This window comes from Myotis lucifugus, unplaced genomic scaffold (assembly GCF_000147115.1).
Source record: "Myotis lucifugus unplaced genomic scaffold, Myoluc2.0 scaffold_184, whole genome shotgun sequence".
Taxonomy (NCBI): Eukaryota; Metazoa; Chordata; class Mammalia; order Chiroptera; family Vespertilionidae; genus Myotis; species Myotis lucifugus.
In genome coordinates, this window is record NW_005871232.1 from 940,793 (window position 1) to 956,117 (window position 15,325).

The following is a 15,325-nucleotide window of genomic DNA, read 5'->3' on the forward strand; positions in this document are numbered from 1 at the left end:
TTCTAGAATTAAGGGTTATTCTAGGGGCAGGGGGAAAACAAAGCCCGACTCCACTAAATCCTCTTTGTGTTAGAGCTGGTGTGGTGGCAGAGAGAGGAGAAAAAACACAACAAAAGAGAGAGAGAGGGGAGAAAGAGAGAAGAGAAAAAAAGGAGGGGGAGCCCCCCCAGCCCCTTTCTTAGCTTTTGGTAAACTTTTGGTCCCCCCAGCCTTTGGAAGGAACCTAGAACATTCCTTGTAACGGGATTCTCAAAATGACCCCAGTGATGGGAAAAGCTTTGCAAAAATGGGACCAGTTTTTACAGATTTCAATTGGGGACATCTGTAAGGACCCGCCTTTCCCCCCCCCCCCCCCGACACCCCCAACTTAGTCCCTTTCCTGAAACTCCCTGAGCAACTCGTGTTAACACTTGGCCCAATCCAGGACTGTGGCCACTCTCTTAGTCCATGCCTACGCCATACTCATAGTTAAATATTTCGGTACCAACTGCGAGAAGGGGTTTTGCTTCCCTCCCAGGAGTAGCCCTATGGGCACCACATCCTGATTCCTCAATCCTCCACGAAAGATGCCGAAGGGCTGAGGCGTCCGGAGCTCGCACCCCTCTCAGAGTTTTCATCTGCTGGCTGCCTTTTCTCATTCAGCTCCTCAAGACACGCCAAGATACGCAAAGCCTCGGGATCGTCTCCATTTATGGAAAGCCTGGTGTCGGCAATACCTCGCAGTTTTTTTTCCATCTTTCCTGTCGCCTTTGGGTCCTGGTTTATTTTCACGCCCTCTAGAAAGTGGTGGATGGCCTTGCTTTCACACTTCATTTGAAACCACTGAAAGTTGCCATATCGGAGATGGAGCACTTGCCGGTCTACAGCCGTGAGCTCTTTGCTGAATTCTCTCTGGAAGTAATATTCTGCTTCTTCGTACTGACCCACCCGGTGGTGGAGGCAGGCAAGAAAGGAGCCGACATTGGCGAGGTTTCCGTTGAGCTCATCAGCTCTCTTCAAATGACCCACAGCGCGTCTGATCAGTTCCTGGTAGTCCTCTCTCTCCCCATACCTTCTGCTCAGGCCTCTCTTCTCATACTCGAGGACTTTTGCCCGATAGCACACCCCAAGATGGCAATGCAGGTAGGGGTTGTTTGGCGAGCATTCGACAGCCCGTGTAAGCAGTTCGATAGCTTTGTCCACATCATTTTTTTTCCGATACAGCATTGCTGCCCCGCGAAGCACATCTATGGCACAGGGGGCTTTCTCCACAGCTTCTTCAACTAAACTCTCTGCTTCCCCTTCCTCGTTCATCTTCTGCAGTTTCAGAGCCAGGAGGACTTTAATATACTGGTTGTCAGGATTGAGCCGAATGGCCTGCCTCAGCGCATTGATGGGATTCTTAGGCCCTGACCACTCATCCAGACGGTAGCTGCAAATGGCCAGTCCCGAGGTGTACTCGGGGTGGTTTGGGCACTTTTCCAGACACTTCTCAAAACACGCCTTTGCCCTTTCGGTGTACTTACTCCCACACTTCAGCCGCGACCACCCTTCTTCAGAGTCCAGCTCAGGACTCTCCATTCTGTAGGGGCTGGAAAACTTCTTGCACGTTTCTCTGACCTTGTCTACATAGACTTGAGCTTCCGAGTGTCTGCCCATGTGATAGTAGACCCAGGCATAGTTGCCCCAGGTGACCAGGCTTCGGATTTCTGCTTGGTCAGGGTGCTGCTGCTGGATTAACCCTTCGGCTTGCCGCAAGCATTCCAGCGCCTCCTCGCCTCGGCCTCTGTGGTGTTTTATGTAGGCCAGCAAGTTGTACGCTGTAGCTTTGAACTCGCCGTTCTGCAGCTCGGTCTGGTGACACACTCTGTCTTCAAAATCATCCAGGGAATTTTCTCCCCCTAAGTTCCAGGTGAAGTGGCATTTTAGCCGCCGTAGGCTGCTCTCCAAGGAGTTCTCGGTGGCCTCGCTGTGGGGAAAAGCAGAGAGATGGACATGTGAGACACAGCACAGACTCCCCCGGCACAAAGCAGGGAGCAAGACAAACGCAGTTCTCCTCCTCTGAAAGGGAGTGAACCCCAATCAAAAAAGAACATTGCCCGGCCGGCGTGGCTCAGTGGTGGAGCATCGCCCTATGAACCAGGAGGTCACAGTTTGATTCCCGGTCAGGGCACATGCCCAGGTTTCGGGCTCGATCCCCAGTGTGGGGTGTGCAGGAGGCAGCCGATCAATGATTCTCTCTCATCATTGATGTTTCTCTCTCTCCTCCTCCCCTCCTGTCCGAAATCAATAAAAATATATTTAAAAAAACATTTCCTTTTTAAAATTTCTGTATTTTGGCATATGCGTTCAAGCACGGGGAAGCAGGAATCAAGTGACTGGACAATGGAAGAATTAGGGAGAGAGCAGTGGGCAGGTTTCCCTAAAGAAGGCAGCTTTGTTAGGGTGGCCAGCCCTCTGCTCTCTTCTTGGGGGGCCTCTGCAGGGGCGGCCAAAACTGTGGAATTGATTCCAGTGGAGGCTTTCTGTGCTTTCTGGGAAGGCTAGTTCACTGATTTTTGTTTGTTTGTTTCTGTTCTTTCTCCTACCTAGCATTCACTTAAAAAAAATATATATTATATATATATATATAATATATTTTATATATTTAAATATATATTTAAATATATTTATATATTTATATATTTATATATTTTAAATATATATATATAATTGATTTCAGTGAGGAAGGGAGAGGGAGAGATAGAAACATCAATAATAAGAGAGAATCATTGATTGGCTGCCTCCTGCATGCCTCACACTGGGGATTGAGCCTGCAACCCAGGCATGTGCCCTTGACCAGAATCGAACACGACCCTTCAGTCCACAGGCCGATGCTCTATCCACTGAGCCAAACCATCTAGGGCATACATTCACTTTTGAACTGTAGCTTTATAATTTTGTCTTCTTTTAACATTTTGCCAACCTGATTTTAATCTTGGCTATTCCTCTGAGATTCAATGCCATATTAGCATCTACACTTTTAATTCCTTAATTCCCCTTAATTTGTCTTTTTTATCTCTATTACTTTCTATTTCCTGCCTAATTATTTGAGCTTTTCATATATACTTAATTGAGTTTCTTTGTTTAGCCAAACCTTTTAAAAATCAAATCGGTTTTGTCTTTTTATTATTTTGACATTCTATAGCCTTGTTTTAAAATTTTCCATTTTAACCATTTAAATCTTAATTTCAACCATTCTTTTATTTTTATTATTATTGTTATTTTTTAAATATATTTTATTGATTTTTTACAGAGAGGAAGGGAGAGGGATAGAGAGTTAGAAACATCGATGAGAGAGAAACATCGATCAGCTGCCTCCTGCACACCTCCTACTGGGGATGTGCCTGCAACCAAGGTACATGCCCTTGGCCAGAATCGAACCTGGGACCTTTCAGTCCGCAGGCTGACGCTCTATCCACTGAGCCAAACTGGTTAGGGCTCAACCATTCTTTTAAAAAAATATATTTTTATTGATTTCAGAAAGGAAGGGAGAGGGAGAGAAAGAAACATCAATGATGAGAGAGAATCATTGATTGGCTTCCTTCTGCACATCCCACACTAAGGATTGAGCCCACATCTCAGGCGTGTGCCTTGACTGGGAATTGAACCATGATCTCCTGGTTCATAGGTCAATGTTCATCCACTGAGCCATGCCGATCAGGCTTAATTACAACCATTCTTAATTTTTACTCATTTCCCCTACATTTGTATTTTTTACCTCCCAACCTGATTAATCTATACTAATAAAAGCTAGGTGGTCCTTGCACACGACGTAGCCACAAGATGGAGGCCGCTGCTCCATGTGGAGGAGGCTGGTCCCAGCATCTCAGGCAGGTCGTGGCAGGGGAGGGCAGTTGTGGGTGATTGGGCCTGCAGGGGAGGGCAGTTGGGGGCGATCAATCAGGCCTGCAGGGGAGCAATTAGGAGGCAGTCAGGCAGGCAGATAGACAAGCGGTTAGGAGCCAGTGGTCCTGGATTGTGAGAGGTTATATCCAACTGCCGGTTTAGGCCCGATCCCGGACATCCCCCAAGGGGTCCCAGATTGGCGAGAGTGCAGGCCATGCTGAGGGACACAACACCCACCCCCACCCCCCCGCCCGTGCACGAATTTCATGCACCGGGCCTCTAGTATTATATATGTTAGCAATATCTTAAACTTTTATTGTGGAATAAATATAATCACTCCCACCCCCAACTTCTTAGGTTGTTGATTTCTGTTCTTAACATGTTTTGTTGACTTGATTTAGTAATAATTTTGCATTTGTTGTTTAATAATTTTCTTTTGAAATTTTATTTTTCCTTTTCTGTGGGTTGCTTTCATGACAAGGTGTTAGACGTGTGGCTACAAGAGGAGGCTCACAAAACAGCCAGCTTCCTCTATCACAGGAAAGGCTCTCTTTCACTTAGGGAGCCCTAGCAACTCTTCTAGAAACATTTCTCATTCCTTTTAGTGTTGGTCCTTAAAACAAGCAAACAAATGAACAAACCCAATCAAACAGAAACAGCGAACAGACAAATAACCCTGTCTCGAATAACTTCGCCGATGAGTAGGTTATTATAACTCACGAATAGCACCAAATTGTTTTTCTACATTGCCTAGGCACTGGAGTCTCTGAAATGTTGCTTTTGCTCACTTAAAAAAACTGTTATGATATATATTCCCTGGCCCTTTTATCAGGAGCTGATATTCTAAATAGTATGGATTCTGACATGAGCAGCCAAGACAATCTGGGAAGTCATGTAATGTGGCAAGGATCGATCACTTTTGAATATTTGCCCAAATGAAAGATTATATTCCCTCATTTGCTCCTGCCCCCTAGCTTTCACATTGTATAGCCCCTTCCACCCCACAATTTGATTGGACCATGGCTGGGTACCCAGACTCAGGGGGAAGCTGGGAATGGAACTGAGAGGGAGTGAGGGAGCCTGAGGTGGTTTTCACACATTAAGAAGGGAACTGTGCAGGCTGGGGGTCTGATGGGACCGCATTCTGCATTATGTACTGCAGAGAGGGACTCAGATGCACTTGGATAGCACAGGGTCTGGGTCCCCCAAGCGCCCCAGTGTCCTGTTCTAGTCCTCCTGGGGTTGCTATGGTCCTGTGTGTGGAATCCTGGGAATCATTCCAGGAACTTTAAATCAGCACCTGCTCATTTCTGTTACTTGAAACAAATGGAAACTTAACTACCCCAAGTAGAATAAACAAAATATAGGAGGGAAGTGGGTAGGGATTTCCTCTCAGGGAAGGAACGTGTGTTCTTTCAAAGACCTAGGCGGGTCTTAGCGAAGGGCTAGGTTGCCTGAAGTCTCCTGTGTAACCGGGAGGGTGGGGCAGAGCCCAGGAGCGTGACTTGCTTGGCGTCTGCATTGTAATGACAGCAGCCTCCCCTTGGAAAGCTGATGTCCAATCTCACCTACCTTCCTTCTCAGTGAGCTCACAGGAAGATTTCCTAAAGCACATGAGCTTTCTTAGCTCCTTTCTCATTTTATAACAGAAACACAGAGAATGAATACAGCTGAAATGATCTCAGACATAGAGTTCGTTGTGCACTTGCAGGATAGAGACAGTTAATGTACACACTTACATACAATCCCTGTGAGCAGCCCTTCGAAAGGCAACCAATTTCACTGCATAATTATGGATTATTTTGTCCACCGGCAAATCAGAAGCTGGTCCCAATACCTGCTTCCTGGACTTATGCTTGTGACGTATGCTCCTGATGCCGCTGGAAGTCCTAACTGTTTACAGCACAATGTGTTTGCCCTGCTTCAGGTCTGGAGGAAATCCACAGGGACACTGTTCCCCAGGCCAGAGCGCGTGCTGCCCCCGCAGTGAGTGAGAGCAGTAGCAGCACCACCCAGGAAGACCCTGTTAGACAGTGGTTCTCTACCTTCTGGCCCTTTAAATACAGTTCCTCATGTTGTGGCCCACCCATAAAATTATTTTCGTTGCTACTTCGTAACTGTAATGTTGCTACTGTTATGAATCGTAATGTAAATATCTGATATGCAGGATGGTCTTAGGCAACTCCTGTGAAAGGGTTGTTCGACCGCCAAAGGGGTGGCGACCCACAGGTTGAGAACCTCTGCTGTTAGAGATGCACACCCTTGGCCCTCATCCCAGCTCTACCCAATCAGAATCTGGGGGTTGAGCCCAGGAATCTCTCTTTAACAAGTTCTCCAGGTGATTCATATTTGAGCTCAAATACAGGAATCACTGTCTTAGAGCACGGGGGCGGGGGGCTGGGGGCAATGCCTGGTGAGGGTGCCTATAGCTAAAAGTCAAATTAGAAAAGAGAGTGATTGGTCTGTATGATCATAAGAAAGATTCGATGAGAAGACCATGCTGAAATTCTAAGTAGAAACAATGCTGAGTTACTATAGCAACACACATGTGGAAATATCTCAAATCTAGAGACAGACTCAGCGAGCAGGCTGACAGCGGGGGGAGAGGGGGGGGAGGAATGAGCCCGCAGAGGGATTGAGCCAGGGTGGCAATGTGCCCTCCAAAGTAATGCTGGGGCCGGTGTCCCTGGGTTCTGGAGCTCCCAGGAACGAGGCTTGGGCGTCCAGTCTGGTCACCCCGTCCTCAGACTGGAGAAAAAAGCAAGCTCTCTTCCTACCCAATAAGCTAGTACTTCCTCCTCAGGGCAAACTTCTGTTTCTGAGGAGCATCTCCAGTTTATACTTCAGACAGGACAACTCTAGTCAATCAGTTGAATTTGGGGGTAAATTATATTTTTGTTGAATGAATGAATGAATGAATGCATTTTATCCGTCCTGATGCAGATCTGAGATGAATTGTAAACACAGAGAAGGACAAATACCATATGATTTCACTCATATGTGGGATCTAATGAACAAAATAACCAACAAGCAAAATAGAGACAGACTCAGCGAGCAGGCTGACAGCTGGGGGGGGGGGGGGGAGTGGGGGAAGGGGAAGGGGGAGGAATGGGCCCGCAGAGGGATTGAGCCAAAAAGGGAAAGAACTTACTGACAGGGACAATAGTGTGGTGATTGGAGAGGAGGAGGAAGGTGGGAGAGGGCACAAGGGATATGAATGATGTATCAACAACGAAAGAACAAACAAACATAACAGAATTTGAACATAAAAAAGTAAATAAATTCCACCTTCACATGAAGTGGGTTGCTACCCTGAGTGCTTTTTAAACACTGCTCAAAAACAAACAAACAAAAACAACCACTGCCCAAACACTCTAAACATTGCTCTTATTTTGTTAAATAAGAATCTTATTAAAAACTCCTCACACAGTTCTGCAAATAAAGAAACAAAAAGGAGTCTCTAGGAGCAATCGCGGGCCCGCGTTTTCGTGAAGGACCTGCTGATGGCACCCCCTCCCTCTGTCCTCTCCCTCCGCCTCCCTCCCTCCCTTAGGAACTCAGCTCTCAGCTCCTCCAGGGCCAGTCGCCCTGAGGAAGCGGGACGGTGTGAGGCAGAAAACGGACTCGGAGTAAACAAGCCCGCAGCCTAGAGACGGGAGCCTGGGGAAGGCTGCGAACCAACTCAGAGGCAAAGCTTGTGGGGCACCTGCCTGTTGGGAGGCCGCTGAGGGTTTGCGTCCACGACAGGACTGGTCAGACTTTTCCAGCGCCGCAGGGAATGCCTACCTCATGGTCGCCGCGTCCTTCTCCGCTGTGCTGCGCTGCGGGGAGGCTGCTGTTGGGGCTGCTGTGCTTGCTCCCCAGCCACCTTCCTCCTCTGTCTGCAGTCAGGGCTGAAGACACCTATATATGGAGGCACCCCCCGTTCCTTCGCCTTGTTTTCTGGCAAAAGGCTTCGGGAAAGAGAAACTGCAACTGCAAAGTGAAACAGCAGGGCTCCAAGGGAAGGGAAGCTTCAGTAAGAGCAAGGCGGGGGCGAGGGCGGGGGCGGGGGAGGGGGCTCCTCTTCCTCCTCCTGGGCGGTGAGTCAGAGGGAACTGCCCTTGGTGAACTGTGTTGATGTCCTGCATCAGCTGACATCCAGGGCGAGGATACAGTTTCCCAGCACCCTGCCTCCTTATTGCAGTGGTCAGTGGCCACCCACCCTCACCCAGCCCACCCTGATCGCCAATAGGACTGGCCGGCCACTGCCAGGAGCCCTTAGGTCACCTCCAATGGGAAGGGGGTCTTTGGTCAGTTTCATTCATTGCTGAACCTCCAGTTCTTACAATAATACGTGGCACACGGCAGGCATTCAAAAGTAGTTTTTTAAAAAATACATACATATTTTTACTGATTTCAGAGAGGAAGGAAGAGGGAGAGAGAGATAGAAACATCACTGATGAGAGGATCATTGATCGGCTGCCTCCTGCAAGCTCCCCACTGGGGATCAAGCCTGCAACCTGGGCATATGCCCTGACAGGGAATTGAACCAGGACCTCCTGGTTCACAGGTTGTTGCTCAACCACTGAGCCACCCTGGCCGGGCAGTAGTTGTTGAATGAATGAATGCAGGATAGAACGGTGGACTCTGATGTCAGCCTCTCCAGATTAGAAACTAGGCTGCTTTTGAATGCTGGGCCACTAGCAATGATTGAATGGCTCCATGCTTGAGTCTCTTCCCCTTGAAATGGAGGTAATACTCTACCAACTCACAGTGGTGTCTGGGGCTCACATGGGTGGACACACGAAACACATTCTTCTAGGGAGAATAATGCCTGGCACACAATAAGGAAATGTTAGTTTTTATTTTAATGAATAACTCAGCGCTTTAACCATGGCAACCAGAAGGGAAACTTGCGACACTTGCTTTTTCCAGAGCTTTCGCCTGACATCTCATGACCCATCATTGTCACTGACTCAAGGAAAACAACCCGTGACCCCTCTACACATCACTGGCTTCCCTGGGCTCCACACCCTTGTAAGCCCCCGTGGGTTGCCTTGGTATTCTGCACCCCCACACCGCAATGGGCAGCCGTAGTGGTGTGTTATGATAGAGGAAGTGTACCTTCTTTGCTCTCTCCTTATCCATACCCTTAATCACAAAGGGATTACCATGTACATAGACCCAAGGGGGGGGGGGGGAGCTAATAGCACCTGGTTTCTTTGAGGCCAGGAACTTACACAGAGCCTGGGAGAAACACACGCTCAGACTGAGGCTGACGAGCCAGGTGGTTGGGTCTTGGAGGAAGCGTGATTTATTGCGCATTTTTCTGCCCAGGACCTGGTGGAAGCTATGCTTCTTGACAATCCTCTACCCTTTTATTAGGCTACACAGCTAAGCCTGTCTCCGTTGGAAATCCGTTCTTTTAGGTCTCACTTTTCTTACAAATTCTTTTACGTACTTATAGAAATGTATTGTTAAATGTGCAAGAAGTGCCGGAATAGGAAATTAGGAACATTGTGGGTTTTGTTTTATTTTTTGGGAATTGGCACTCAAGGAAACTGTTAGATAGACATGCTTCAATCCTATTCATGAAGGTGCTGGATGGGGAGAAGCTCAGAGAAAGCACGTGGTCACTGTGTTGTGAAGCGCCTAGATCAGCGGTTCTCAACCTGTGGGTCGCGACCCCTTTGGGGGTCGAACGAACCCTTTCACAGGGGTCGCCTGAGACCATCCTGCATATCAGATATTTACATTATGATTCATAACAGTAACAACATTACCGTTACGAAGTAGCAACGAAAATAATTTTATGGTTGGGGGTCACCACAACATGAGGAACTGTATTAAAGGGTCGTGGCATTAGGAAGGGTGAGAACCACTGGCCTAGATGTACGGATTCACCTTTCAGGAGTCTGTGTGTGATCTCAGCAGGGATGAGTCACCTGCTCTGGCTGCTGGGCTAGAGTGAGAATACATGGTGTGACTGGGAAATAGAAACTGGAAAGGAAACCAACTCTCTCCTGGAAATTGTTTCTGTTTTGAGAAAAATGAAACAATGAGAGTTCCTCTTACTCTGCTTGTTACAAATATTTCGGTCTGTCTTTACATAGGCCTCAGGCTGCCCCTGCCTCAACCTAGACTAAGGGAGAGACCTTGTTTGCTATTCCCAGAATGAGAAAAGGCCACCTTGAGGAGCTGCATCAGTTACACAGTGGTCTGTAATTTCTCCCTTCTCGTGTTCCTTCCAGCCTACTGTTATCAGCCCCAGAGTACTGCATATTCTCTTATTATCTCTAAACCCAACCCACCTCTATACTAGTATTCAACCTTCTTGAATTACTCAGCTTGAGTTTGACATCAGTTTCCTGCTAGGAACCTGACATACAGAAAACAGAAAGGAAACCTTAAAAACCAAAACCCAGCTTTAGCTGGTTTGCCGGACAGAGCGTCGGCCTGTGGACTGAAGGGTCCTGGGTTCTATTCCAGTCAAAGGGCATGTTGCTGGCTCGATCCCCAGTAGGGGGCGTGCAGGAGGCAGCGGATCGATGGTTCTCTCTCATCATTGATGTTTCTATCTCTCTCTCCCTTTCCCTTCCTCTCTGAAATCAATAAAAAATATATTTTAAAAAATCAAAACCCAGGGTCTGAGGACTAATAGGCAGATGAAATTAGGGTATTCTCTTTGTGACCTGGGGTAAGCTGTCTAGCTCCTATCTTTTGTGAGGATTGAATGAAATAACATCTGAAAAGTGCCTCTAACAGTTCCTGGTAGATAAGAAGCATCTGAAAATGTGATTTACAGTATTAGCATTATCATTATGTGGAGCAATAAACATGAATCAGGTGAGGAATCATCTCATTCAGTATGCACAGCCGCCCCAGGAGGCAGGTGGTATCTCATTTACAGATGAGAAATTGAGAGACAGAGTTTCTTACACAGTAAGAACAGTGCCATATCAATTAACCAAGTGTGTGTGTGTGTGTGTGTGTGTGTGTGTGTGTGTGTGTGTGTGTGTCTGCTCTCCCCGATCTCTTAACCACACCTATTATTTTGTGCTTAGAACATTAATCTAGATGTTGCTGGGAAGGTATTTTGCAAATGTGATGAAATGCCATAATCAGTTCACTTGAAGCAGGAGATCATCCTGGATAACCTGGGTGGGCCTGGTTTAATCAGTTGAAAGGCTTTAAGACAGAGCTGAGGCTTCCTTGATGAAGAGCTGCTGCCTGTGGCCGCCAGTGACAACCCACACCCCAGAGTCCAAGCCTGCCTTTCCTACCGGTTTGCCCTATGGATTTGGACTTGCCTAGCCAGCCCTCACAATCACATAGGCCAACTCCTTACAGTAAATCTCTTACTATGTACCTCTTCTTGCTTCTGCTTCTTCGGTTGAATCCTGACTGATACAGAGGTTTATGAACAAAGGGTGTTCATTGCAGGATTAGTTACAACTGCTTAACAATTTAAACGAACTAAATGATGGTTCATAAAAAAATACTTAAAGGCATTATGGAACTATCAGTTGAACACATGAGTTTGTTTTAGCTTTCTCCTCAAATCAAATCCTCAAGGAGAAGAGAATAGTAGAGAACACAAAGGCAACAAAATCTTGGAAACTCTGAAAGAGCTAGACAAGAGGTAATTTCCTCATGCTGTACTAAACTTGAGAAAACTACATCTGTCAGCAGTGGGGGAAGTCCAAGAATCAACCCAATTTATATTGCAGACTACACCAAAGGCTCAGGAATTAACGGCATGGAGCAGTCTATGAGGATCAATATCTGAATAGTAAGAGTTCTACAGAGGCCAAAAAAAAAAGAAAGAAAGAAAGGAAAAAAATATTCATGAAAATATCCAATAAATTTTCCCTGATTGAAAGCTATAAGTTTCCAAGTGGGAAAAAAAATAAACCTTTACCAAGTAAGCTTTTAGAACACTGATGACAAAGAGAATTCTAAATGTTCTGGAGCTGGGGGCGGCGGGATTTATAAAAAAAAATCCAAATGTTTTTGGACTTCTCATCAACAATAGTTAAAGCTAGAAGACAAGGGAGAAATGTCATCAAAATAGTGCGGGCAAGTAATTTCTAGCATAGAATTCTAAATATAGCAAACTAATGGGAAGAAAAAATAAAGACACTATTATACATAAAAGTAAAATGTTTACTTTATATGCACTGTTCCTCAGGAAGCTGGGAGGAGAAGTAGCAGTAAACCCAGGGAAATAAAGAAACGGGATTTAGGAAGCACAGGACACAGTGCAAGGGAAGGTCCGGTACCAGAGGGAGGTGAAGGAAAACCCTAAATGAGGGGGAAGGGAAATCCTTGCTACAGGTCTCAGGAGCGACCAGTGTAGACAGGAGCCGGTCACATAGCCTGTGAGTGATTTCCACGGAAATGTGAACATGTCAGCTTACCTAATATTTGAAAATGGGGAGAGGAGATCTATTCAACTGGAGGAGAGTTTGGTTGGGGCTGAGATAGTGATCATTACTTAGAAAACCTCAAAAAAAAAAAAAAGGAAACAACACAACTACTTTTTTGTTTGTTTCCTTTAACGTGGGGGAAACATGAAACAAAATACAGGAAAACAAAGGTCATTGTAGAACAAAACAGGGCTCAGTTGTAAATAGCATTCATGTGTCTGTAATAATCTAAATACTGAATGTTAATCTAAGACAATGCCATTGGCTGGGCGAGGCGCTGTGTGTGCATGTGTATGTTGGGGGAGGGAGTTCAGTGGCGAAAAGCCAATACATAAAGCCTAACCATTTTAAAACATTTTTAGAATTTCCAAGATAAGCATATTATTTAGTATAAGGAAATAACACAATAGCCACTAAAAGAATTATAAATGGTTGCCTTTAGGGAGTGGGAAATAAGGTGAAGGACTGTTACTTCTCCTACCTTGTAGATCACGTTGACTATTTCAGTGGTGTGAATGTATACATTTGATTAGACTATAAAAGAAGAAATCGGAAAGGGAGGAAGGAGGGAAAGAACTAAGGAAGGAGAAAATGAGGAATAAAAAAGAGAAGGATGGAGGGAAGAAAGAATCAAGGGAAAGAAGTCATGATGCATCCATACTTTGCAACATTATTATGAGGCCTTCAATAGTCATAATATTTTTAAACATTTATTAACATGGGAAGATTTTCACAAAATATATGTTAAGTAAAAAGACAAGATGAAACTGTCAATAATATGCACTCTAAAGTTAAAAAAAATCCCCCCAAGTCTGTTTTATAAGTGTTGAAATGTTTTATTTCTGGTTGGTTATATAAAATAGATGATACGAATTCCCCCCCTTATATTAGCTGGTACTTTTCCAGGGGGTTTAAGTGTGCTTATAGTATTTTTATCCTTAGGAGTGTTTTTCATAATTTTAGTTTTGTTGTTGTATGAGTGTTCTTTTGTTATTTAAAGATCATCGAGGCTTAAAAACAAAACAGGAAAGGGAGGATGGGCACTGGGACCAACCAAGTCCCGCTTCTCTAAATATTTGGAGAAACAGGACTTGGTTCTTGGAGATGTGTGTTAGGGTTAGTGCCTGACAGTGGTTCTTTGAGAAAGTGAGTTAAATCCACCCTTTACTAGGACAGCCACTGCTGAGCTCTGATAAAGAGATACCTTTCCTTTAAAAATTATAATTAAAATAGAGGTCCAGTGCATGAAATTCATACACAGGTAGGGTCCCTACAGCCGACGTGTGGGGTGACTGGTGGGGCAATTGAGGGGGCTCCCGCTCACACCCACTTTGGCTGGCCTGGTGCCTTCTGCTTGCTGGCCCTGCCCCCTGCCGCTGGCACCACTGGTCAGGGCCTGCGGGCTCGGGGCAGCTCCTGCGTTGAGTGTCTGCCCCCTGGTGGTCAGTACGCGTCAGAGTGACTGGTCATTTCGCTGTTTGGTCGATTTGCATATTAGGGTTTTATTTAGATAGATAACCCCAAACTCCTGACTTTTCCTTTCAAATAAACAGAAAAATAAAAGCCTGTAAGAACATTTCTGCCTGGTTTGCATCCTTAACTGATTAAAATTTGCCCACAACAGAATGAAATAAACTCACCCCTCCCCCACCCCCAAAGCCTCCCGCACCAGCACCCTATCTTCCCATCTCTTCCTACTTCAGCTTCTGGCCACTGGCTGGTTAGGATTTCTAAAATCTTCCATTATGGAGAGCCTGTGTGAGTCAGGAAGTGCACCTTAAACTTAAACAATGTTGTTTGTTAATTATATGCCAATAAAACTGGAAGAAAAAATAAAAATGAAGACATCTTATTAGAAAAAGAATTTGTAGCATATCTCCTTAGGGTCTGTATAATTTATCCTTTTCCATCTGATTCATATGCTTTTGCATTTGAATTTGTTTGAATTTTCCCCCAGAGTAGTCTTAGATCTGGTGAAGCAGGTAGGCAATTTTGGGTGAGAATTCATAAACCTTTATAAATAATTCAGCGCCTTTTCAGACTTCCTGTCCTACGTTAAAATTTGCCTGCATTGTAAAGTATTCTTGTAATGGTGGGATTTGCTAAAAGGCCTCTATGAATGGCATTTCTACTCCTGTTTCTTCATGCTTCTGAAGTTTCAAGGCCAAGAAAATGTATTGTTTGTCAAGATTCAGCTCAAAGCCCCTTCTCAGGAAGTGGAGGCATTTCTCCATTGGTTCTCTATCATTTCTTGTGCTCTGTGTAGAAGCCCTGGGCTCCAAGCTAGGGTCATGGCAGGTGGCTCACACCAGTGCATCTGGAAATCTGAAATCCTTCCTGAAGGTGGGAGCCTTCTCCACTCCCATCTTGCCCTGTTTTCCACCACTTGCCACTCAGATAGAAAGGTCATTCTGGATGCTTCTCCAAACTCGCTCCCTACCTTCTTCATCCATCCTCTCCTACAGAATAGTCCCCTTTGACTCAACTCATTGGAGATTAAACTCGTTAAGCTAAGAGGAAGGGAAGAAGATGGGGTCTATCATCAAAGGCAGGGAAGGTGGTGGGAGAGTCAGGTTTGGGTTCATCCTGAAAGCCTTGGAGTCTCAAATGGACACATCACATCAAACAGAATCTCATGACTAGTAAGCTTAGAACACTTATCCTCTCCTTTTTTTTGAACTACTCCACTTCTATTAATGTAGCCCAAAGGGGGTTCTTTGTGATAACAACTGATTGTTCACAGAAGATATTCTCTCAAGTGTATTTTATATGAGCTTCAATGAAGCAGTTGTAGACAAAAATCTCTCCCATTCCGTGTTCTCATTATACATGTGTACATATAATATTCCATTATAATATATTTTATTTATTATAACATACTTATTATATATTTAAATAATTTATATATTATTTTAAATTATATTCTATAAAAACATACAATTAAAGTCATATTACATTATAAAGTATAAATATTAATATGTAAAATATATAAGAATATTTAAGTATAACATAAATATAATAAAATATATATCAATAATATTACACAG

General features: G+C 44.9%; 1 protein-coding gene across 1 annotated transcript; it reads right to left on the reverse strand.

Annotated features, from left to right (window-relative positions):
- Positions 1-488: 488 nt before the first annotated feature.
- On the reverse strand, positions 489-7,821 carry IFIT2 (interferon induced protein with tetratricopeptide repeats 2). The gene is made up of 2 exons (XM_006096618.3): positions 7,654-7,821; positions 489-1,948 (listed from the first exon to the last, which is right to left on the reverse strand). The coding sequence occupies exons 1-2, from the start codon at positions 7,656-7,658 to the stop codon at positions 550-552; spliced, it is 1,404 nt and encodes a 467-aa protein (XP_006096680.1). The 5' UTR covers positions 7,659-7,821; the 3' UTR covers positions 489-549.
- Between the last annotated feature and the right edge of the window lie 7,504 nt (positions 7,822-15,325).